General features: G+C 35.8%; 1 protein-coding gene across 1 annotated transcript in view; it reads right to left on the bottom strand.

Moving 5' to 3' along the window:
• HDX (highly divergent homeobox) overlaps positions 1–27,271 on the bottom strand; it is a 208,495-nt gene that overhangs the window by 127,929 nt on the left and 53,295 nt on the right. The window contains exons 2-3 of the mRNA XM_033121807.1: positions 24,536–24,682; positions 10,574–11,692 (exon numbers count right to left, since the gene is read on the bottom strand). Of these exons, the coding sequence (XP_032977698.1) occupies positions 10,574–11,692; positions 24,536–24,682 (1,266 nt within the window). The remainder of the gene's footprint in view (positions 1–10,573; positions 11,693–24,535; positions 24,683–27,271) is intronic.

Here is a 27,271-nt window from a genome sequence, read left to right as displayed (position 1 = left end):
AGAATTGTATTTTTATACACTAGAATGATTAATTTGACCAAATGTGTATAGTGAGTAGAAGAAGTATAGAAACTTTTATAATAGTTTGGTCAAGAGGTAATCAAGGCTTGGAACTATGTTAGGGGAGGTAGAAATTGAGAAGAAAAATATAAAACATATTCCTAAAGAAAGGTCTTTTGCATGAGACAGAAGAGAACTAGACATTCTAGAATTTACTGGAACACTCTTTTTATGGCTGTCATAAAACTTCCTCTTCAAATGATTGCCCTGCTCAAACTAACAGAGAGGTGGCAAGTCACAACCTTGAATGGAAATGTAAGGAAGTGCCTAATACACTCTTGGCTAAGAGTGTATACACTAAATGAGGTAACACACTTGTTTGGTTGTAAACTGGAGTCACATCATATGGATACTTAAGTTTTGTGAATCTAACTATTATACACTTACCTTTCTCATGGAAAATTATACTTAGAAACCATATACCAGAACATTAATTACACATCATATATATACATTACTTTACACAGTTATACATTCACAGGAAGGCATATATATAGACACATTGATGGATGATTTAAGAAATTTTAGAGGAGTTTTTATTATATTTCATGTTATACAATTTTGACCTTAAATATGACTCTCATATAATATTTCTGCTAGACTATGAAATTACTAAGGGCAAAGTATCATGTATTAACAAAAAGCATTTATTTGATTTCAAAAATCTTTCTGTTATAAAGACAATTCTACACATATGTTGGATATTCTATTTAAAAATTTCCAGAACATTTTATGGGTCTATAGTAAAGCTCCTATGTGAAGTATGTTATATTTATGTGAACCAGGAAAATTAAGTATGTTATTAATTAGCATGTCATTAAATGGAATTTGATTAGCTGAAACAATCAGACAATAACCATATCTTTCACCAAAGTACAGCAGTAAGAGATTCATAAATCAGTGTTTTAGCTTTCCATCAGCTGTTTTAGTATCAGATCAGCATTAAAAGCCATCAATCTTTCTTTTTTAACAAGCAATGCTTCCTAGATGTTTTTAAATTGTGAAGTATATAGCACAGAGGACAATGCTGGACATGTGGTAGACAATCAATAAATATAGGATGATTGATTGATTTAATTAACTTGGGCCTTCATTATTCACTAGTTTCAATTGCTGAAATTTAGCAAAAAACCAAGAGTAAAAATATACAAGAGACCATTACATGAGTAGGCAGTTGGCAGTAGGCAGTTGGGAAGAGGGGGATAAGTTGCTCCAGGTTGAAAACAATGTGTTCTGGAGCAAAGAAAAAAAGATGTCGTGGCTTATTTAAGAACATTTCCCCCTCTCCTCTCTACAAATTCTGGTAAATTTTTCAGAAATTAAATAAGCCTCACAAATTGGAATTTCAATATTACAACTTTTAGCCAAGCAACTAAAAATTTTTTAAAGCATATGAATTGTTCTTCTACTAAGTGATATGAAATTAATGTTTAGATAGGTTTAGTAGCCTAAAAAGTTCTTGCTGTTGATAACAAACATGCTATTTGGAATTTTTTCCAACATCATTTTAGTAGTTAAAACTACACAAACCACAAGAGATTAAGATCAGGAAAACTGGAATTCCAAGAGGTTTCAATGAAATTATAAAATGTACTCAGACATAATGAACCTGATTTCACCACACTGATTCTAGAGATGCTACTATTAAAAACATGGAAAGATATAAGGAAAATAATATATACTAATATGTGAAATTATTATCTTCTGATCCAAAGGCCCTGGGGAGTATACAATTACAAATATGGATCTCCTGAAATTATACTAATATTTTAATAAAAATACGATCTTACTTCTATTCATGTAAAAAATACAGGCAATTGAAGAAATAAAATTTCTATTGACGTCATAGGAATGGCGGCAGCGGGGCACACTTTCTGAGTTCTCTTCCGGATCTTATTACAAACGGGACCTATAACCCATCAAAGAACTCTTTGCTCATCACACAGAACAGCTAAGAGACTCGTGGAAGGATTACTTGAAGGTGCGCTAATTGGGTGAGCAGGGGAAGGAAGGAAGGGAGCGGAGTGAAAACACTGGGGCCCGCAGCGGGGTGCCGGCCGGCAGAGGCGGTGGCGAAAACCTCCGTAGCACCTGCAGTTCCAGGCACACACGGGATCCCAGGGCTGAACGGAGAGCACATAGACAAGGAGGTGGGCTCTTTCCCTGCGTCCTACGGCTGATTTCTCCCTCCGGGAGGGCGGCTAGTGGGCCCTAGGGTGGACAAAGAACACAGACTCCATACCTGGGCCACTCCCCCCCCCGCTCTTCCAATCCTACCCCCACAAGACTGATGGGCAGCTCTGATCCAGGGAAGAGGCTGGGAAGAGTGTGATTTTGGCTGGGCTAGGAGAGAAGAGACTCCTCACACGCAGCCACCACCTTTTCTGGCCTGTGGGAAGAGGGTGACCCGCGGCTGGGCTGGGAGACAGAAGACCTCTCCATCACCAGCTCCCACCCTTTCTGGCCTGCCTAGGGCGGGGCAATTACAACTGAGAAGAACTCCCAGGGATCAGCAGTAACGCAGACGCAGCTCTGGGCTTTCAGCAGCGCAGAAATCTCCCGCCTGCAACACCCCCCATACACACACACACACATAGAAGAAGTGCCCTAAGACTCAGGAGTACTGGACACGGGGCTGGTGGTGCTACTCTCAGTGTGCATATGTGCAGGCAAGGGCAGAAACTGCACTGACTTTGTAAAACTATCATCCAGACCCCTCAGGCCCACGCATTTAAATCTACAGTCCCAAAGTCACTCTGGGCACCAGGTGACCGGCTCGGCCTGCGCAATAAGCAGGGGGCTCTTTGGAACACAGAGGACAACCTGGACATTACTTCGTGGGCTTAAGCCAAGACTGGCGCTGCTTTTTGTTTTGCTTTGTTTTGTTTTGTTTTGCTTTGTCTTTATATCTTTGATATCTTTGCCTGTGTCGAGTGGGGGTTATCGGGTGTTTTTACATGTGAATGTATTTGAATTTTTTCTTTGTTGTTGTTGTTGTTGTGCTTGGTGATTTGCTTTGTTCTGATACTGCCCTACCAGGGCCCAGCTTAAGAGGCACAAGATTCAACATATCCAGAGGCCAACTCCAGACCAAACCAGAGTACTACTGGGTTTGACCTACAAGTCACACATCCAGAGGGAATTCTCTGCAGGCACTAGAGCCCACAGAGGCCAAACCACATTTAAGTGGTCAACCCTCACGCAGCAGAATGCCCTGCGGTGGGCAGAGCCAAGTCTCACAACGAGTCAGCCTAGGAGTTAACCCCACCTACTCACAAGCAAAAAGCAATTAAAGATCTTCTTGAACAGGACAATATACACAACACAAGAGTCACCATTGGAGCACAGGCAGAGGAGAAGAAAAAAGAAGTGCAAGTCAAATATAAAGGACACATACTACAAAAGATAACCTAGCAAGAACTAAGAACTCTAGGGGACCTACCTAATACATCAAAGCAAACACAGAGAGTCAGCCAAAATGGGGAAACAAAGATACACGTCCCAAATAAAAGAACAGAAGAAACCTCCACAACTGGAACCAAATGAAGCAGAGGTAACCAACCTTTCAGAGACAGAGTTCAGAACACTGGTGATAAGAACGTTTAAGGAGCTTAGAGAAGACATAAAGAAGGATGTAGAAATCATAACGAACGAGCTTAGAGAAAACATAAAGAAGGATGTAGAAATCATAACGAAAAACCAGTTAGAACTAAAGAACACAATTACCGAAATTAAGAACTCACTTGAAGGAATTACCAGCAGGCTACATGAAGCAGAGGATCGAATCAGCGACTCAGAAGACAAGGTAGCAGAGATCACCCAAGCAGAACAACAGAAAGAAAAAAGAGTTAAAAACAATGAAGTTGGTTTAAGAGACCTCTGGGATAACATCAAGCGCAACAACATGCGCATCATAGGAATACCAGAAGGTGAAGAGAGGAAACAAGGGATTGAAAATATATTTGAAGTAATAATGTCCGAAAACTTCCCCAACCTGATGAAGGAAACCACCATACAAGCCCAGGAAGTGCAGAGAGTTCCAACTAGGATAAACCCAAACAGGTCCACACCAAGACACATTATAGTTAAAATGTCAAAGGTTAAAGACGAAGAGAGAATCCTAAAAGCAGCAAGAGAAAGACAGAGGGTTACATACAAGGGAACTCCCATAAGACTATCAAATGACTTTTCTACAGAAACATTGAAGGCCAGGAGGGAGTGGCAGGAGATACTCAAAGTGATGGAAAACAAAGGCCTACAACCTAGATTGCTTTATCCAGCAAGGCTATCATTTAAAGTTGATGGAGAGATAAAGAGCTTTGCAGAAAAAAAATCAGCTAAAGGAATTTATTACCACCAAGCCAGCATTGCATGAAATACTAAAAGGACTTCTGTAAATAGAAGAAAGATCAAAACAACCTAACTACAAATTTAAAAATGGCAATAACAATGTACCTATCAATAATCACTTTATATGTAAACGGATTAAATGCTCCAATCAACAGACATAGGGTGGCTGACTGGATAAGAAACAAGACCCTTGTATATGCTGTATACAAGAGACTCACCTCAGAACAAAAGACACACAAAGGCTGAAAGTAAAGGGTTGGAGTAAGATATTTCATGCAAATGGAAATGAGAAAAAATCTGGAGTTGCAATACTTATATCTGACAAAATAGACTTTAAAATAAAGAACATATTAAAAGTTAAAGATGGGCACTATATAATAATAAAGGGATCGATCCGACAAGAGGACATAACCCTAGTAAACATCTATTCACCCAACATAGGAGCACCTAAATATATAAAACAGGTACTGACTGACATAAAGACAGAGATCAACAGTAACACTATCATAGTAGGGGACTTCAACACACCTCTGACAACAAGGGACAGGTCTTCCAGACAGAAAATCAATATGGAAACAATAGCCTTAAATGATACATTGGACCACTTGGATCTAATCGATATTTTCAGAACATTTCACCCCAAGGCTGCAAAATACACGTTTTTCTCTAGCGCACATGGAACATTTTCCAAGATAGACCATATGTTAGGCCACAAAACAAGTCGTGATAAATTTAAGAAAATTGAAATCATACCAATTATTTTCTCTGATCACAATGCTATGAAATTAGAAATGAACTACAGGAAAAACACTGGAAGACACACCAATTCATGGACGCTGAATAACTTATTACTAAATAATGAATGGGTCAAGCAGGAGATGAAGGAAGAAATCAAAAAATATTTCGAGACAAACGAAAATGAAAACACGACGACCCAAAATCTATGGGATGCCGCGAAAGCAATCCTAAGAGGGAAATTCATAGCTTTGCAGGCCTTCCTAAAGAAACAAGAAACATCACTAATCAACAGTTTATCTTCACACTTAAGGGATTTGGAAAAAGAACAGCAAAATAAGCCCAAAGGGAACACAAGGAAGGAGATAATAAAGATCAGAGCAGAAATAAATGAAATAGAAACCAGAAAAACAATACAAAAGATCAATGAATCCAAGAGTTGGTTCTTAGAGAAGATAAACAAAATTGACCAACCTTTATCCAGACTCATTAAAAAAAAGAGAGAGAGGACCCAAATTAATAAAATCAGAAATGAAAGAGGAGAAGTGACAACAGACACTGCAGAACTACAGAAAGTTTTAAGAAATTACTATGAGCAACTATATGCCAACAAATTTGACAATCTGGAAGAAATGGACAAATTTCTAGAGGCGTACAACCTCCCAAGGCTAACTCAAGAAGAAACAGAAAACCTGAATAGACTGATTACCACCAAGGAAATTGAATCAGTAATCAACAATCTCCCAACAAACAAAAGCCCTGGACCAGATGGCTTTACAGGTGAATTTTACAAAACGTTCAAAAAAGAATTATCACCTATTCTCCTCAAGCTCTTCCAAAAAATTCAGAAGGAGGGAAGACTCCCAAACACTTTTTACGAAGCCACTATCACCCTGATCCCAAAATCAGACAAAGACACCACAAAAAAAGAAAACTACAGGCCGATATGTCTAATGAACATAGATGCAAAAATCCTCAACAAAATATTAGCGAACAGAATTCAGCAATACATTAAAAAGATCATTCACCATGATCAAGTGGGATTCATCCCTGGTATGCAAGGGTCGTTCAACAGCTGCAAATCAATTAATGTGATACACCACATAAACAAAATGAAAAATAAAAATCACATGATCATATCAATAGATGCAGAAAAAGCATTTGATAAAATCCAACAGCCATTTATGATAAAAACCCTTAAGAAAGTGGGAATAGAGGGATCATATCTCAACATAATAAAGGCCATATATGACAAACCCACAGCTAACATCATTCTCAATGGAGAAAAGCTAAAACCATTCCCAAGATCAGGAACAAGGCAAGGTTGCCCACTATCTCCGCTTCTATTCAACATAGTGCTGGAAGTTCTTGCCACAGCAATCAGACAAGAAAAAGAAATAAAAAGCATCTAGATTGGTAAGGAGGACGTAAAGTTATCATTGTATGCAGATGATATGATACTATATATAGAGAACCCTAAGGACTCCACCAAGAAGCTGTTGGAGCTGATAGATGAATTTAGTAAAGTAGCAGGATACAAAATTAATATTCTGAAATCAGTTGCATTTGTATATACCAATAATAAAACATCAGAAGGTGAAATTAAAAAAACAATCCCATTTACAATCGCTCCAAAGACTATAAAATACCTGGGAATAAATTTAACCAAAGAAGTAAAAGATCTGTACTCAGAAAATTATAAGACACTGAAGAAAGGAATGAAGGAAGATATAAATAGATGGAAACACATATCATGTTCATGGATAGGAAGAATTAATATAGTTAAAATGTCCATACTGCCTAAGGCAATATACATATTCAATGCAATTCCTATCAAACTGCCAACGTCGTTTTTCACAGAAATAGAACATATAATCCTAAAATTTATATGGGACCATAAAAGACCCCGAATAGCAAAGGCAATCTTGAGAAATAAGAACAAAGTGGGAGGTATAACAATACCTGACTTCAAATTATACTACAAGGCTACAGTAATCAAAACAGTATGGTACTGGCATAAAAACAGACACATAGATCAATGGAACAGAATAGAGAGTCCAGAAATAAATCCACGCCTATATGGCCATTTAATCTACGACAATGGAGGCAAGAATGTACGATGGAGTAATGACAGTCTATTCAATAAATGGTGCTGGGAAACCTGGACAGACACATGCAAAAAAATGAAGCTGGACCACCTCCTTACACCATATACAAAAATAAATTCAAAATGGCTTAAAGACTTAAATGTAAGATCTGAAACCATAAAATACCTAGAAGAAAATATAGGAAGAAACTTCTCAGACATTACCCGGAGTAAGATTTTTACTGATATATACCCTCGCTCGAGAGAAGTAAGAGAAAAAATAAACATGTGGGATTATATCAAACTAAAAAGTTTTTTCACAGCAAAGTAAACCATCAATAAAACAAGAAGGGATCCTACTGAATGGGAAAAGATATTTGCCAATGATATATCTGATAAGGGATTAATATCACAAATCTATGAAAAACTCACTCAACTCAACTCCAAAAAAACAAACAATCCAATTAAAAAATGGGCAGAGGACTTGAAGAGACATTTTTCTAAAAAGGATATACAGATGGCAAACAGACATATGAAGAAATGCTCAACCTCACTAACCATCAGAGATATGCAAATAAAAACCACAATGAGATACCACCTCACCCCAGTCAAAATGGCTATCATCAATAAATCAACAAACAGCAAGTGCTGGCGCGGATGTGGAGAAAAGGGAACGCTTGTGCACTTTTGGTGGGATTGCAGATTGGTGCAGCCACTATGGAAAACAGTATGGAGGTATCTCAAAAATCTGAAAATGGAACTACCCTATGATCCAGTAATTCCACTCCTAGGTATCTATCCGGAGAAACCCAAAACTTCAATTCAAAAATCTTTATGCACTCCTATGTTTATTTCAGCACTATACACAATAGCTAAGACATGGAAACAACCAAAATGCCCATCGGTAGATGACTGGATTAAGAAACTGTGGTACATTTATACAATGGAGTATTATGCAGCCATAAAGAAGAAAGAAATCTTACCATTTGCAACAACATGGATGGATCTAGAGAACATTATGTTAAGCGAAATAAGTCAGACAGAGAAAGATAAGTACCATATGATCTCACTTATTTGCGGATTCTAAAGAAAAGAATAAGTGAATGAACTAATCAGAAACAGTTTTGGAGACAAAGAGGAAAAACTGAGGGTTGCTAGATGTGCGGGAGGGGCGGGGGGTGGGGGGGAGGGTGAGGGGATTGGAGGGCAGTTGGTGATCACAGGATGGCCACGGGTTTGAAAATTAATCTGGGGAACGTAATTTGGTGGTTACCAGAGGGTAAGGGGGTTGGGGGGTGGGGGATGAGTGTGAGGGGGATCAAATGTATGGTGATGGAAGGGGAGCTGACTCCGGGTGGTGAACACACAGTGTGATTTATGGATGATGTGATACAGAATTGCACACCTGAAATCTATGTAGTTTTACTAACAATTGTCACCCCAATAAATTAAAAATAAAGAAAGAAAGAAAGAAAGAAAGAAAGAAAGAAAGAAAGAAAGAAAGAAAGAAAGAAAGAAAGAAAGAAAGAAAGAAAGAAAGAAAGAAAGAAAAATAATAGAGACTATAAATAGATATATCTATAGGTTAAATTATCCTGAAGGGTGTGATTGGCTTATAAAAAAATAAAAATTAAACTCTGTACTCTCAGGCCTCCCAATATTTAAATACAGTAGACATTGTTAGGCTATATAGTAAAGCAGAAAAAAATAACAGATGAAATATTTCTGAGTTGAAGTCCCGGTTCTGTCATATACTAGCTGTGTGATCCTGGAAAAGTTATTGAACTATGGATTAAATGTTTATATGTGTAAATCACCATGAATATTAAATGAGATCAGGTATGTAAAGTGACTGATGGTGCCTAGTATGTGGAAAACCTTCAACAAATGGTAAATGTTATTGTTATTACTATCATTAAGAACAACACTGAAGGGGTAAAACAGTACAAAAGAACAGGGAATGAAAGGGGGTGTTGAGGAGGATCTATTTTAAAATTATTTATTTATTTTTTCAGTTACAGTTGACATTCAATTTTATTTTTTATTAGTTTTAGGTGTACAGCTAAATGGTATGATTCAATATTACTTTAAGCACACTTTAGGAAAGAGCAAACAGAGAAAAATGAGTAGACTTTCAATACGAAATGATTACTAATTAAGATGGAGTCCTCGTCTGTTAGGGCTAGATGCCAGAGGGATACTTCCTGTACTCTGTTATTGTTTTCTTTTCTTTCTTTTTTCTTTTTAAGGAGGGCGCAGCTTACAGTGGCCCATACAGGGATCGAACCAGCAACCTTGGTGTTATTAGTACCATGCTCTAACCAACTGAGCTAACTGGCCACCCTGTTGCTTTTCATTTTTAAGCAGGAAGTTATAAAATAGATATAAGAGAGATGGAGGTAAGATAAGTTTATTCCTTGTATTGATTAAGAATAGACTAGATGCATCTTAAACCCAGATAGTACTTATGTACTGTGGTTGAACAAATTAAAGAGTCTAGCTAGTAGCAAGGAAAAGTGACGAATATCCATGCCCTGCTATTCAAATTCTCTGAAGCAGATTTTTCAGAGAAGATCTATGACCTTAAAAGATGTTCTAAAGTACTCGTACACTTATCTCCCACTGTTGAGAACATTTGAAGCATATCTAAGTAACTGAATATGTGAAACAATAAAAAAATGACACCTATTTTTTTCCACAGGTCTAAAATTGCTTTAATTTTTAATCTGAATATGTCTCTTCCTTATACACATTTTTTAAAAAGACTGATTAGTGGTCCACTTAATGTTTGAGTAAAGCAGTTACTTTTAGAAAAAAGCAGTTAGCTGAGTTACCGCAGGCTCTGACTTCTCAGCCATAATCACCTAGAGAAATGATTGACTTTCCTGGCTATGTACCCAGGGAAAGCACCACTTATATGGTGATATTTCCCCACACTGCAAGTAAAAATCATTACAGGAATAATCTATGTTCCAGGGGATGAACCTAGCCAATTTAGTCCTATATTAGTGATGGGAAATGCTTTGCTTCCCATAAGGTTATTATTTCCTGAATGAAATAATTTTAAATGGCATGTTATAAAATGACAGAAAGCTGCCATATTATAAAAATGATTATATTGCATGAAGAAAAACTCACCATTTAAAAAAATGATCAAAAAAAGCACAAGATTCTTCAAAAAATTGACCCCAAATCACATTTTGAAGCAAAAAAAAAAAATCTCAAATGACTTCAAAATACGAGTTAAGTGACCCAGGTCTCAAGTTTAACTGGATACCAACACAGCTTTTTATACCAAACAATGGTTTTTAAAAACCTTTATAAAATAAATTTGCACATTACCTGGTAATTGTTTTGGTTTTGTGATAACTTCAATTGGTTTGATGATGCAAAATGTGAAGAAAAATTACTGCGTGATGGATTTGTATTACTGTACATTGTAGTAGACGCTGCATGTAATGAGGTCCGTGGTGTCAAATGGTAGTCTCTGTTTTGATACAGTACATTGTCTGACAAATCTCTAATATTCACCATTTGTGAATTTGGCACATTTCTTCCTGGTCCTGGCAAAGCTGTACTTTGGTTCTCAGCTCGAAGGGAACTGCAACTTTCATAAAATCTTGAGTACCTTGGAATCTGTGCTCCCATCAATGCTAACTCTTCCTCTCTGGCATACTCATCATCAGCATCTCCAGTTTCCATTGCAATGGAAAAACAAGTTCCTTCTGCTGAACTAGGCTTCTGTCGGGTATTTTCTTCCAGAATTCTCTGGGGGTAATCACTACTAACTGCTAATGAAAATACTTCACGGATTTCCAAGTTTTGTGTTCTACAATAAGGATCTCTAATAGGTGTCTTTTGCCCACATAAGTTATGTGATGTTAGACCCGTGTGTTCAGGCTTATAGGGCCTTTGAATTCCAACTGGTTCAATTTTGCAAGGTCGGTGGCACACAGACGTCTTTTGAGGTACCGTCGTCTCAGAGGCTTGCATTGGAGAGCTCCTATAGTTTTTCTTTGTGTGATTATAAACTGAGTTCCCAGCATTTAGCACACTTGTCTGTCTTGACAAAATAATTGTTTTTTCACCTAAGAGCAGAGAGGCGTTTTTACAGTGTGCTACTTGTCTTTGAACAGGAATGTGCAACTGAAACTCAGTATTATTTTTACTGGCCGTTTTCTGAATAGGGATTTTATGTGCTTCTGTAATTTGTGTATTTGCATGTTTGGTTGTCCCTTGTCTACTTGACGAACTGGCTGGACAGTATATACCAGTTACAACGACATCGTTGTTGGCAGATGTCCAAGAAGACTGTTGGCTTGAGGGTCGAGCAATATTAACCACATTTCTGACAGTAATGTCTGGAGCTGCCAAAGAGGTACCAGAAACAGTTCCTGTTGTTGCTGCTCCTGATTCAGAATTTTTACTGCTCATTTTTCTTCTCTTATTGCCAACCCACGTCTGAAAAAAATAAAAAGAAAATATTATGGAAAAGGTCTTAAAAAACAAGAGAAAACAAATTCTAAGTGATAAATTGTATTCTCATTTGTCATAGAACCAAGGCTTATACAAATTAAAAGACAGAACAAATTAAAAATAACTAAAGTATAAGGTCATAGATGATCAGGAACTTGCACTTAATAAATATGTAGGAACTTTGATAATAGAATTGTATTGTTGTTCCTTTCCTCCTCAAAACCTATTTGATTAATTTGTAGCAAGAACCTTAAAAATATTTATATCCATTGACCTAATAAATCCACTTCTGTGAATTTATCCTTAAAAATAATCATAGATGTATAAAAAGTTTATATGCAATGATATTCATCATATATTTATTTATAATAGTGAAAAACTGGAAGCATAATAAAGGTAGGATAGTAAATGACATTGGAAAATGCTATTATAGTATTGTTAAACAAATATATACTTGCAATCTTCAGGTTTAACAACTTCTGTTCTATGAAAATATCATAATTTGGTTAATTTAATATTGCTAGGTATTTATATTATTTTCAGATATATTGACTATTATAAAACATACTGCAATACACATCATTGTACATGAATCTTTGTGGTATTGGTCTGTTAGAATGCTATTCTAAAAAGAAAGTTGCTGTGCTTTTTGATATTTTCAAAGTACCCTCAATGTATAAGAGTTCTGGTTTCCCCACACCCTCGCCAACATTGCATGATCTTTTTGTAGACTTTACTAGCCCAGGAGTTAAAAAGATATATAATTGCTGTTTTGATTTGAATTTCTATGGTTACTATATTACTTTGATAGAATTGCTTATCCATTTCCTTTACTCATTTTTATATTGAGATATTTGTCTTTTAAATTGATTTATAAGACCAATTGTCTACTAAATGTAGCAATACTGTCATAAGTTGCAAATATTTTTCCCAGTTTGTCATTTATTTATACTACTTTTCTTTGTAAAACTTTTTTCTATTTACCAAATTTTATACAGTGAATATGTATTACTTTCATAAACAGAAAATATGTTATTAATAAAAAATAATGCCAGTGGCTGGCAGTTAGCACTTGATTACAAAACACATACTTTTATATAAGTAATTTATTATAATAATCTTAGTATTTTTATGCTGAATCATGATTCTTCTTAAAATATGCAATAAGAAATATTACATTCCATAATGTTATTAGTAAACTTTATAGTTATTTCAAACTGCATCCCATATTATAAACTAGCAAAGCACATTAATCTATTAAGAATTTTAAAAAATAAATAAATGAAAACACTAAATGAACTGGCTTTGCACAAACATGTTTTGAGTATATTTTGTTAACTTATGTATGATGTAGTTTTGAAGACCACAGAAATTATACAATTTTCAATGCTTATTTGTATTATTAATGTTGCTATAATACTATAAATAAAAACTATCATGTATTGAATCCCCATTATGTGTTTTTATATATATTAGCTCCTTTGCTAGGTGTTAATTTTCTAATTGTATAAGTGAAAAATATTGAGGTTTAGAAATATTAAGTAGCTTGTGGATATCTGCCACAATGATTTAAAATCAATTTTACTTGCCCTTAAAGCATAGTCTCTTTCCACTATGGTTGAGAAACTGCTAAAATGGTCATCTCTGTTGGGCATTTTACCTTTATAACTAGCCTTTCTCTAATAAAAAAAAGTTCTATTAACTGAGATGGCTCCATTTGCTTCACATGAGTCTGTGGGAATTTTAAACTTGCCCTGATTTAGTTTTATTAAAAAGTAGAAGTGACAATTATAAGAAGAGGGACAAATGAATATAAATGTCTCAGGAGAAGGCAGGGGAAAAAAACTAAAAGGTTTTAAAGTATATATACTAAAGAGAAATGTCTAAAAAGAAATGTTTTGGGACAAATATAACTTTGGTGTAGTTCAAAAAGGTGAATGGTACAAATATTCAAAATAAGTTACTGTGCTGTGGATTTTCAAGTATGAAAAACATGCATAGTAATCATGATGCATTTGTTCATAATTATTACAAAAATACATAAGCATTACATTTAAAAACTTTAAATAGGAAACCAAAATGAATTAGTAAAATTTGAACTCAAGAACTACTAAATCTGGAGAGCAGCTCTGGGAAATATTTCTAAGAAAAATAAACAACTTACTATATTCTTATCACAATATGACAATACCTACGTTAACACAGGAAGTTCAAGAATGATCTTAGTGCATTGTAAATTTATAGTTTATTCTTTTTTTATTTAATTTATTGGGGTGACAATTGTTAGTAAAATTACATAGATTTCAGGTGTACAATTCTGTATTACATCATCTATAAATCACACTGTGTGTTCACCACCCAGAGTCAGTTCTCCTTCCATCACCATGTATTTGATCCCCCTTACCCTCATCTCCCACCCCCCCACCCCCCTTACCTTCTGGAAACCACTAAATTATTATCTGTGTCTATGAGTTTTTGTTTCTCATTTGTTTGTCTTGTTCTTTTTGGTTTATATACCACATATCAGTGAAATCATGTGGTTCTCTGCTTTTTCTGTCGGACTTATTTCGCTTAGCATTATACTCTCAAGATCCATCTATGTTGTCACAAATGCTCCTATATCATCTTCTCTTAAGGCCGAATAGTATTCCATTGTGTATATATATATCACAACTTCTTTATCCATTTATCTATCGAAGGACATTTTGGTTGTTTCCATGTCTTGGCCACCGTAAACAAAGCTGCAATGAACATTTGGAGCACATGTGTCTTTATGTAAAAATGTTTTCAGATTTTTTTGGTAGATACCCAGGAGAGGGATTGCTGAGTCATATGGTAATTCTATTCGTAATTTTTTGAGGAACCACAACACTGCCTTCCATAACAGCTGCACCAGTCTGCATTCCCACCAACAGTGTATGAGAGTTCCTTTTTCTCCACAGCCTTTTCAACACTTGTTACTATTTGTCTTGTTGATGATAGCCATTCTGATTGGGGTGAGGTGATATCACATTGTGGTTTTTATTTGCATTTCTCTGATGATTGGTAATGTTAAGCATTTTTTCATATGTCTATTTGCCATTTGTATGTCCTCTTTGGAGAAATGTCTCTTTAGGTCCTCTGCCCATTTTTTAATTAGATTGTTTGCTTTTTTGTTGTTGAGTTTCATGAGGTCCTTGTATATTTTGGATATTAGCCCCTTATCGGAGGCACTGTTTGCAAAAATCTTCTCCTATTCAGTTGGTTGCCCCTTTATTTTGTCGATGGTTTCTTTTGCTGTGCAGAACCTTTTAAGTTTCATATAGTCTGATTCGTTTATTTTAGCTTTTACTTCCAATGCCTTTGGACTCAAATTCATAAAATGCTCTTTGAACCCAAGGTCCATAAGTTTAGTACCTATGTTTTCTTCTATGCAGTTTATTGTGTCAGATCTTATGCTTATGTCTTTGATCCATTTTGAATTAATTTTGGTACATGGTAACAGATAGCAGTCCAGTTTCATTTTTCTGCACGTTGCTATCCAATTCTCCCAGCACCATTTATTGAAGAGGCTGTCTTTTCTCAATTGTATGTTTTTTGCTTCTTTGTCAAAAATTATCTGTCCATATTTAGGTGGTTTTATTTCTGGATTCTCAATTCTATTCCATTGGTCTATGTGTCTGTTTCTCTGCCAATACTCTGCTGTTTTGATTATTGTAGCCCTGTAGTACAAGCTAAAGTCAGGGAGTGTGATACCTCCAGTATTGTTCTTTTTTCTTAAGATTGCTTTGGCTATTCGGAGTCTTTTGTGGTTCCAAACATATCTGATGATTTTTTATTCTATTTCTTTAAAAAATGCCTTTGGGATTTAGATGGGAATTACATTAAATCTGTATATTGCTTTGGGTAATATGGCCATTTGAACTATGTTGATCTTCCAATCCATGAGCACGGAATGTCTTTCCATTTCTTTGTGCCTTCTTCAATTTCTTTCAAAAATGTCTTATAGTTTTCAGCATATAGGTCCTTCACATCCTTAGTTAAGTTTATTTCTAGGTATTTTATTCTTTTTGCTCCAATTGCAAAAGGAACTGTTTTTGTATTTCTTTTCCTGAGATTTCATTGTTAGTACATAGGAAAGCAATGACTTTTGTACGTTGATTTTGTAGCCAGCAATTTTACTGTATTCGTTGATTGTTTCTAATAGCTTTTTGGTGGAGTCTTTAGGGTTTTCTATATATAGCATCATGTCATCTGCAAAGAGTGATAATTTAACTTCTTCATTCTCAATTTAGATGCCTTTTATTTTTTTCTCTTGTCTGATTGCTCTGGCGAGGACTTCCAACACTATGTTGAAAAGCAGAGGTGATAAGGGAGAGCCCTGTGGTGTTCCTGAATATAGAGCAAAGAGCTTCAGTTTTTCTCCATTAATTATGAGATTAGCTGAGGGCTCATCATATATGGCCTTTATTATGTTAAGGTATTTTCCTTCTATACCTATTTTATTAAGTGTTTTAATCATAAATGGATGTTGTATCTTGTCAAATGCATTTTCTGCATGAATTGATATAATCATATGATTTTTGTCCTTTATTTTGTTTATGTGATGTATCACATTGATGGATTTGCAGATGTTGAACCATCCTTGTGCCCCGGGGATGAACCCCACTTGGTCCTGATGAATAATCTTTTTAATGCATTACTGTATTCGATTTGCTAGAATTTTGTTTAGGATTCTTGCATCTGTATTCATCAGAGATATTGGTCTGTAGTTTTCTTTTTTTGTGTTGTCCTTACCAGGTTTTGGTATCAGGGTAAAGTTGGCCTCATCAAATGAGTTAGGGAGTACTGTTTCTTCTTCAATTTTTTGGAAGAGTTTGAGCAGGATTGGTATTAGATCCTCTTTGAAGGTTTGGTAGAATTCACTAGTGAAGCCATCTGGTTCCGGACTTTTGCTTCTGGAAAGGTTTTGGATGACTGATTCAATTTTGTTACTGGTGATCGGTCTGTTTAGATTTTCCAGTTCTTCATGGTTCAGCATTGGAAGGCTATATGTTTCTAAGAACTTGTCCATTTCTTCTAGGTTATTGAATTTGGTGGCATACAGTCCTTCAGTATTCTTGGATAATCCTTTGTATTTCTGTGGTGTTCGTGATAACTTCCCCTTTTTCATTTCTGATTTTGTTAATTAGTGTCTTCTCTCTTTTTATCTCAGTCAATCTAGCCAAGGGTTTGTCAATTTTATTAATGTTTTCAAAGAACCAGCTATTTGTCACATTAATTTTTTCTATTGTCTTTTTGTTCTCTATTTCATTTAGTTCTGCTCTGATTTTTGTTATTTCCTTTCTTCTGCTGACCTTGGGTTTCACTCGTTCTTCTTTTTCTAGTTATTTAAGGTGTAACATGAGGTTATTTAATGGGATTTTTCTTGTTTCTTGAGATAGGCCTGTAATGATATGAATTTCCCTCTTAAAACGGCTTTCGCTGAATCCCAAAAATTTTGGTAGGATGTATTTTCATTGTCATTTGTTTCTATGTATCTTTGGATCTCTAATGTCTTCTTTGACCCACTTGTTATTTAAAACTATGTTGTTTAACCTCCATGTATTTGTTTTTTTTCCTGCTTTCTTTTTGCAGCTGATATCCAATTTCAAAGTCTTGTGATCAGAGAATATGCTTGGTATGATTTCAATTTTCTTAAATTTGCTGAGGCTGATTTTATGTCCCAATGTATGGTCTATTCTTGAGAATGTTCCATGTACACTAGAAAAGAATGTATAGTGTGATGTTTTAGGTCGAAGTACTCTATATATGTCAATTATGTCCATTTCATCTAATGTGTCATTTAGGGCTGCTATTTCGTTATTTATTTTCTGTTTGGATGACCTTTCCATACCTGTCAATGATGTATTTAGGTCCCCCAATGTAATTCTGTTTTGGTCAATTTCTCCCTTTAGTTCTGTTAGTAGTTGTTTGGTATATTTCGGTGCTCCCTGATTGGGGGCATAAATATTGATGACTGTTATGTCTTCTTGTTGTATAGTTCCCTTTACCATTACGAAATGTCCATCTTTGTCTCTTGTTATCTTTTTCACCCTGAAGTCTGTTTCATCTGATATCATTATGGCTACACCTGATTTTCTCTGGGTACCATTTGCTTGGAGTGTCAATTTCCCCCCTTCACTTTGAATCTATGCTTGTCCTTGTAGCTGAGATGTGTCTCTTGGAGACAGCATATGGTTGGGTTTAGTTTTTTGATCCAATCTGCTACTATGTGCCTTTTTATTGGTGAGTTCAGTCTATTTACATTTAGGGTGATTATTGATATGTGAGGATTTCCTGTCATTCTATCTTTAGTTTTCTGGTAAGGCTGTGTCTCCATTGTTTCTTTGCCTTTTTGTTGTTGTCTATTAATTCTCTGTCGTGGTATTCTATGATGTTTCCCTCTGTTTCTTCTTTTATTACAGCATATATTTCAGTTCTGGATTTTTTTTTGAGTGGTTATCCTTAAGTTTATGTAAAAGATAGTTTGATATTTAGAGTATTCCATTCTCTTCAGCATGCTTATTTTCTCCATTCCCATATTCCGGTTCAGCCCTTTACTCTCCCCCTTTTTATGTTTTGGTTGCCACAAATTGTCCCTGTTGACGGTGGTCCAATAGCCTCCTTTAGTATTTCTTGTAGTGCAAGTCGTGTATTAGAAAATTCCCTCAGATTCTGTAAGTCTGGAATGGTCTTTATTCCTCCTTCATATCTAAAGGATATCTTTGCTGAATATGTTATTCTTGGCTCATAATTTCTCTCTTTCAGTACTTTGAATATTTGTTTCCACTCCCTCCTGGCTTGTAGAATTTCTGCTGAAAAATCTGATAATAATCTAATGGGCTTTCCTTTGTAGGTTACCGTCTTCTTTTCCCTGGCTGCCTTGAGGATTCTTTCTTTGTCGTTGATTTTAGACAGCTTCAATACAATTTGCCTTGGAGAAGGCCTGCTGGGATTGAGGTCATTAGTTGTTCTATTTGCTTCTTGGATTTGAGGATCCAGTTCTGTCCACAAGTTTGTGAAGTTCTCATCAACAATTGGTTTGAATATATTCTCTGTTCCCTTCTCTCTTTCTTCTCCTGGTATGCCCATTATTCTTATATTGCTCTTTCTGATGGAGTCAGAAAGTTCTTGTTGAGTTCTTTCATTTCTTTTAAGTCTCAAGTCTCTTTCTTCTTCCATCGTGTCATTTCCAGGTTTCTATCTTTGATGTCACTGATTATTTCCTTCATCTGGTCAACTCTACCACCTAAGCTGGTTATTTCATTCTTAATTTCTTCTATTGAGTTCTTAATCTCCAGAAATTCTATTTGGTTCTCTTTTAAAATTTCAATCTCTTTCGTAAAATGCTAATGTTGTTGTTTGATTGCGTTTCTGAGTTCATTGAACTGCCTTTCTGTGTTTTCTTGCATCTCGTTGAGTTTTTTCAGAAGTGCAATCTTGAATTCTCTGTCATTTAAGTCACTTAAAGATTTCCATATCTTAAAGATTTCCATATCTTTAAGTTCCTTTACTGGAGACTTTTCACTTTCTTTCTGAGCTGTCTTATTGCCTTGGTTATTCATGGCAATTACTGATTTATTATTTCTCTCCCTAGACATCTACGGGAGTGGATTCTGCAACAGGTTGATAGGAAGAGGTCTTTCTTTTGTTTTCCAGTATTTGTTGGTAGAATGTTTTATTTTCTCTCTGACTGCAGCCTTTTTTTTTCTCTCTCACACGGTAGTGCTATTTTTCTCTGCACTATTGCAGCTTCTCACACAATGGGGGTATTCCATGGGAGATGGGCTTCTCCTCTGTTAATAGTTCGTCTGGGTCGCAGGGCGCAGTGTCCGTGTGGGTATGCAGAGAGCTTTTGAAGTTCCAAAGCTCTTCCTGCACCAGATTCAGAGCCCATGTTTCAGCAGTTCTGTTTACTCCTGCAGGGATCCGCCCAGATAGGTTGTGCCACAGGCGGGTTGTGTTATGAGAGGTGGCCAAGAGTAATGGCGGTGACTACCACCACAGCCGGTCCTGCTTCCACAGCTCCCTCCCCTTTGCCAGAACTAGTTGGGCTGCAAATCTGTGTCTGCAGTCCACAGTTATCAGAACAGCATATTCTGTTCTTTTGATCTGACACTGCCACTGTTCCACTTGTAGCACCAGGCAGGTGGGTGCGGGGTGAGATCTGGGAGGGTAGGGAGGGGGCGGCTAGTCTCAGTGCCTAAGGCTTCTGTTCTCTGCTTGGCAGTGAGGGCTCAAACCACCGTTTTCAGCCTTCTTCCCTCAGTCTTTTGTCCGATGTCTCTGCCGTGAGCGTTGGGTTCAGCCGTGTTATATGATGCCCCCTGAGCCCTGTGGGCCATAAGCGGAGTCCTAGCAGTCCGACTTCTTCCCTCTCCTGCACCTGCGGTAGTTCCGGGATGCAGCGAGCTCGGAGCACTGAGCTAGGTCTGCGTCCTGCGCCCGCGCAGCTCCGTCTCCGCACTTCTCCTTTCCCTCCTCCCCTGCCAGCAAGATTCGCCCACCTTTTGGTGAATTCAGTAGTGGGCCTCTTTGTCTTGCCAGTCTGCTGTGCAGGGAGTCCTTTGTGGAGTTATTGTTGTTCGATTAGTTGTAAATTCCAGGGGAATTTTACAGAGACTCACCTCACGCCGCCATTTTGATGACATCTCTGGTTTATTCTTATAGTGTAAATATTTACTTATATAGCTTACTATGTATTTATATTATGTACCTATGAAAAAGTAAAATACAGTAGAATATTGTGTGTATATGAGGTCTGACAATTAAGTTTGAGAATTTGCCACTGTGTGCTTACACTGGCAGCACTGTACAAACATTTTGGTAAGGTTTCATAACCTTGGTATATCAGTGTCTCACAACTGTGTTCATGTTGATGTGCGGTGGGTGTTTCTGAGTGGCATTCATTATTGTTTTTGTGTGTTTTTGTGTGCCATCACGAGAATGTTTGAGCTTGAGTTAGAGCAATGAAAAAACATTGTTTTTTCTTGTTGAATTTCTTGTTAAATTTGGCAAGAGTGGAAATGAAATCAGGGATATTTTAGTCCAAGTTTATGGGGATAATGCCATAAAGAAAATAGCAGTTTTGCAGTTAATGCAGCAGTCTTCAGCAGTTAATGCTGAAGAAAACAGCAGTGTATAAATGGATTAAACCTTTTTCTGAGGGGAGAGAACACATCACTGATGAAGAGAGGTCAGGGCAACCAGTAACAAGAGGAACTGATGAAAACATTGCAAAAATTCATCAAATCGTGGATCAAAATCATCAGCTGACTGTGAGAAGCATGGCAGACCAAGTGAACATCACGAGAGGAACAGTTAGGAAAATCTTAACTGAAAATCTTGGCATGAGAAAGGTGTGTGGAAAAATGGTCCCGAAGAAGGTCACTGATGAACAAAAGCAAAATAGAGTCAAAGTTTGCCAAGACCTTTTGGAGAGGCAAGAGGATGTTTTGGGCCATGTTATCATTGGTGATGAAACACGGGTGTACCAATACGACCCTGAAACAAAGCGTCAAAGTGCACAATGGAAGTCAGCCATTTCTCCACTAACAAAAATATTCCGTCAGTCGAAATGAAGAGTCAAAACAATGTTGCTAACCTTTTTTGATATGAGAGGGATTATTCATTATGAATTTGTACCAACTGGACAAACAGTTAACCAAGTTTACTATTTGGAAGTGCCGAAAAGGCTGCGTGAAAAAGTTAGACGAAAATGACCTGAACTTTTCACCAACAATTCATGGCTCTTACATCACAACAATATACCAGCTCAGATGGCACTGTCTTTGAAGGAGTTTTTAGCCAGTAAACAAATAAGTGTATTGGAACACCCTTCCTACTCACCTGATCTAGCCCCCAATGACTTCTTTCTTTACCCGAAGATAAAGGAAATATTGAAAGGAAGACATTTTGATGACATTCAGGACATCAAGGGTAATACAATGACAACCCTGATGGCCATTCCAGGAAAAGAGTTCCAAAATTGCTTTGCAGGGTGGACTGGGCACTGGCGTCGGTGCATAGCTTCCCAAGGGGAATACTTCGAAGGTGACCATAGTGATATTCAGCGATGAGGTATGTAGCACTTTTTCAAGGATAAGTTTGTGAACTTAGTTGTCAGACTCCGTATGAAACTCAGCTATCTAACCTCACTCGTCAAGAAGGCAGCCAACATAGATGTCACATGCTCCAGGTACTTTACTAAAAGGACATTCCCTTACCTTAAAACACACTTTCTATTGTTTTATACATAGTTTTACCAAATCTGGTATCTTAATCTATAACAAATTAGAAGTAACAAAATAGGAGGAGCATTGGTGATAGAGACTGCTTTTGGACATATCTTGTTAGCATCAAAACTAAGAATGTTTACTAAATATTGCTCACTAAAAAGGATTAAAAAAACATAAGAGAATCAATGTGAGAAATCAATAAACAGTCTGGTGTTCTTTAGTAAAGGAGAAATTTACCCCCAAAACCTTACTATGTTGTGAGCATAATTACATGAGCACAGTACAATAACTTATTTCTATAATGAAACTCTGAATCACAAAGTAAGGGTTTAATCATTTTCATTATTCTCTATTGAAGTAAAGTATGAAAGTGTATACTTAAGAAATATTTTCCACTTAAAATCTTGAAAATAAAGAAAATTCATTGCCTGAGGGTTCCAAACAACTGAATTAAATTTTCCTAAAAGTCAGTTACAGGATCCAAAATTTACCAGTGCTTATAGGATATAGAGTCCCTTTCCAAACACCTCATTGGTGAGAGAGAAAAAAATGGGTCAAACAAAACTGATATAACTTGGGGTTTGGACTAACAAAGTAATACTATGTAGAAAAAAAGGGGGGAGACATTTGGGTCCTCAATCCTTAGCATCCATAAAATTTTCTTCGGTTCTCTCTTATTCATTTCTCCAGACCTCTTTTCCCTTTTCTATACCTCCTTCTTCATTTTCCTGTTCCGTTACCCCACTATATATATTTTTGCATGGATGTTTTAACCCTTTAAGTTCTATTTACATTGGGATCAAGATTTTAGTAAAGTGGGATTTAAGTTCTTTTGAGGAAAAAACACAACAAATACTATATTAAAAATAATAAAGAAAGGTCTTTTTCAAGTAGAACATATAGACCAAGAAAAATATCGAGGGCAGGGAAGGTTGTGGAATGATGAGTCAATAAACAACTGTCTTCTCCTCTGTCTGGAAAAGCTACCAAAACTGTGTTGGAATTTAAATTAGGAAGACTGAATTTCTTTACAATTTATACTCTTCTGTAATAGAATGAATCTGTTTTACACAATTTCTTATAATTTACTTATAATATATGCTTACAAGCAATCTTACATTCTAGGAATTTATTTCTTTCATTCTCATTGTTTGTTTTAGATTTCACACCACTTGGAGCATAACTATAAACCTTTGTATTTTAACAGTCTCAATATTCAAGTATAATCAAGTAAGTTATTAGGGGAAGATTGTAATAACAAATTTGAAATATGAAAGTTCACAGTCCACAAAGCAGCTGTCTGAGAAAGCAATCCACTTTAAACTAAAGGTAAAATAAAAAAGAAAGAATTTACCGCGGAATGGGGGGGAGGAACAAGTTTCCACTTATAAAATGAAATTTTATCAACTTGAAATATTACACATTGATATTACTTTTTCTAAGGCAACTAAACAGTTTTCTCTGAAGTTTGCTAAAGGCATTTCAAACAGGGAATTTAGAGCTATCAATAGGAAGCATTTCTAGTTTTTACACAAATCTGAATAAAAAATTTCTCAGCCAATAAGAAACAGATATCCTGGATAATGCTCCCCCCCCCCCCAAATTGGTGGCATAATTCTGTATTTGAAGGTTAATATATCATTTAGTCTTCAAGAAATAAATTTTCCAAAGAATTCTGCTTATCAAGAGATTTTTATCTTTAGGGTCTTTGAAAGTTCCTCCAACAGAAAAAATAAACATAAAAACAGACATCCTTTCTCTTTCCCAAATTAGGCGAATGAAGGACAAGGATGAGAAAGTTGCTAATCTTTGAATCCCTAAGGTTTCATGACCTTAGGAGGATCTGTAGCATGTTCAGACAAACATGAAAGGACCTATGCACTTAATAAAATCTGTGACTAGTTCTGTTAGATTTATCTCTTTCCTTCTCTCTATCACCTTCTCATTGTCTTTCACAAATCTGTAGCATCTCTGATTTATCACAGCTGAATTATTATGGTTGTGATAAAGGAAAATTTCCTCCCTTGTGATTTCTTGTCCCTTACTTGCTAACCTATTAAAACACATGCATTTTACTTAGAAAGCAGAAGAGGTATTCATAAGAAAGGCTAGATTTTCCTAAAAGGACAAAAATAAAGCAATAAATGCCTGATGAAAAAATTCAAATACAACAAGAAAATATACTAGATACACAATAGTCCCTCAGTATATGCCTGTTTTACTGATATCATTTTGTAAGTTGATATCTTTATTAATTCTGGATTTAGAGAAAGCATAAGATCAAAAAGTAATCTTAAAGGTACTCATTAGTTCAAAGGACTAGGATTTTTAAAGATATGTTTACAATGCAAAAGTTTTAGTGTTTTCAAAGTGTTCATAGAAACAAATACATACTAAATAATTAACTCTATTTATTAAAAATTTAGTATTTTTATAGCAGGGAAATGAAGCTGTTTATAGTTAGTGACTTCATACCCTGAGAGTTTTTCTCATTTAAGCAATTATCACTTGTAATAATAAAAAAAAAACAAACATCTGTGAATTCAGGAGTGTAAGACCTCATACTTACCCTGACTACACTGAAGTCCAGTTTAGTCTCCTGTGCACACTGTAATATGAGCTGAAAGCAATTTTTACTTTGATTTGTCATTCCATTTTCATAATAACGCTGTAAAATCCTTTGTTGTTCTACAGTAAATACAGAACGTAGATTCATCTAAAAATAAAAGAAGATACTCTGAAAATTGGAATTAAAATTGGGTATGTGTAGAATTTGCACACTTTCATTTAAAAAATAATTTCAGCGTTTCGAAGATGCAAGATTTTTTTAAGTTAATTAATCCCCTATAATGGACAATAATGTCTGTGCTAAAGAGAGACAGGTTCTTGCTAAAAATTATACATAATGCAAACATATTGAATTTGCTCAGAGAAAGTACTAACTTTAAGAACAAAAAATGGAAAGCCCTTATCTGGGTAGTGTCAGAGTATGGGGAAAAAAGTGTTGTAACTGAAATAAATATTAATGACTAGTAAAGCCAGAGATGGTGGTAGCCATACGTGGTCAATTATCAACAGGGGCACTCACTGTTCTTTGTCAAGCAAGGCATCTGGCATATATCTTACAGCGAGAAGCTGTGCTCTAGAACAAAAAGGTGCTTTTATTTTTCCTCTTTTTGGAATAAGGGGTTCTTTTTATATATTAAAACAAAATCTCTTTCTAAAGTTTAAAAATAAACAAGAAGGTTTAGTGATTGTGAAAATTGCTTTAGGCAATACTAACCAAAATATTTTTTAATAATTATAGTATATAAATCAAAATTCAACATCATTTTACTAAAAATAAACCATGTAAAAACTATGTACCTTTTAGTTAAATTGACACCATCATAATTAGACAAGAGAAATTTTAAAAATATACTTTATCCTTTCGGTCAATAGGCAAGATGTTTACTATTAAGGGAAAACAACTCTGTGAATCTCATAAATAAAAGGCAGGTCAAACTCTTAACAAACAAACAAAAAAGATAAATTCTAGCAGTGCAATTTATACAAAAGAACTCTTATAATTAGATTAAGCAACTTCAGGTTCTTGTTAAAAGCTGTCAGACTGAAATTGTTATTGTTAAAAGTTGACAGAAAGAAAACCCTTCCCAAGGCAAGTATCTTCATAATTAGGAAAACAGCAACAACAACAACAACAAAAAACATTATAAACCAAACCAAATAGAAATCATTCTAGTATGAGTATGGAAACAACTAAGTACAATAAAAATAAATGTGGAAATAAAATATAATTTCCTTTTCTCTGACTATTTTAAACAATAAAACAGTCTCATAAAGAAATTAAAGATAGTCATATAGTCATCCATTGCAATTTGTGCATCTGACTTTCTTCCTTACACACACAAACATCTTTCAATCTAATGTTAAGAGATACAATTAAAGAAAACCAGATGTGGTAGAGGGCACCAGAAAGATGAGAGTATAGTTTCTCCCTGGAACATTCAGAAACAAATAACTCCACTAACTTTCTGAGCGGGATCTCATTCAAGTAGACCAGTGTAGAAATATAAACTTCTTATCTGCAAACTGACTGAATTTTCAAGGATGTTCAGGCCAGAGGACAATAGTCATCAAAGCAATATTTACTATAATGGCTGCTAGATTTCAGAGCAATTTGGGGTTCCGTTTGCATAACAGTTGAGCTACAGTCAGGAGAAGAGCCAGAAGATGAAGGTCATCTGGTGTGGATTTAGAAGATACTTTGGAATGAGTTCTGAGGAGGGGGTTAACTTCAATTCACTAATGCATAATCAGTAGTGTCCCTGATCCTTCTCTGCAGGGCTGTAACTACCACAAAAAGCCTAGAGTGCAAGACATGACCATCCCCAAGTGTGATGATACCTGCTCTAATAATATAGGAATGTTTTCCTAATGGCTAGCTACAACTGTTACACTTACACAAGTATGATATGAACCTTAAAAAGCATAGCAGGTCCTTCCCCACTGATACCAACAGCCAAATACAGCTGAAGAGTACTAAACAGATTTCTGGAGTCAACAACTCTAACGGTAGACAATGCTGTGACCTTTATAGTTTCTCCCATAAATTCAGTAGCAACAGCAGGAAGACCACTTTGCTCAAGAGATCTACTATTTTTCTTTCAACTTATAGGAAGTTCATTCTTTACCACAACTAGATAAAGCAAGATAATTTGTCATTATCTCCACCCACCCTAGTTATCTTGGTCTATTAAGTGGCAAGATATTGAATGACTGCACAGCCAAAGTTTTTTTTTATCATTTGCTCAAAAATCAAGAAAAGAATTGTAAAAACCTTCATTTTAAATGTTGGGTTCTCCTCATACACTGTTGGTGGGAATGCAGACTGGTGCAGCCACTATGGAAGGCAGTGTGGAGTTTCCTCAAAAAATTAAAAATAGAATTACCGTATGACCCATCAATCCCTCTCCTGGGTATCTACCCAAAAAATCTGAAAACATTTATACATAAAGACACGTGTGCTCTAATGTTCATTGTAGCTTTATTTACGGTGGCCAAGACATGGAAACAACCAAAATGTCCTTTGATAGATGAATGGATAAAGAAGTTGTGGTATATATACACAATGGAATACTATTCGGCGGTAAGAAAAGATGAAATAGGACCATTTGTGACAACATGGATGGATCTTGAGAATACAATGTTAAGTGAAATCAGTGAGACAGAAAAAGCAGAGAACCATATGATTTCACTGATATATGGTATATAAACCAAAAACAACAAAAGAACAAGACAAACA

This window comes from Rhinolophus ferrumequinum, chromosome X (assembly GCF_004115265.2).
Source record: "Rhinolophus ferrumequinum isolate MPI-CBG mRhiFer1 chromosome X, mRhiFer1_v1.p, whole genome shotgun sequence".
Lineage (NCBI taxonomy): Eukaryota > Metazoa > Chordata > Mammalia > Chiroptera > Rhinolophidae > Rhinolophus > Rhinolophus ferrumequinum.
The sequence above is the reverse complement of the archived record's forward strand: the minus strand, read 5'-3'. Positions and strand labels throughout refer to the sequence as shown.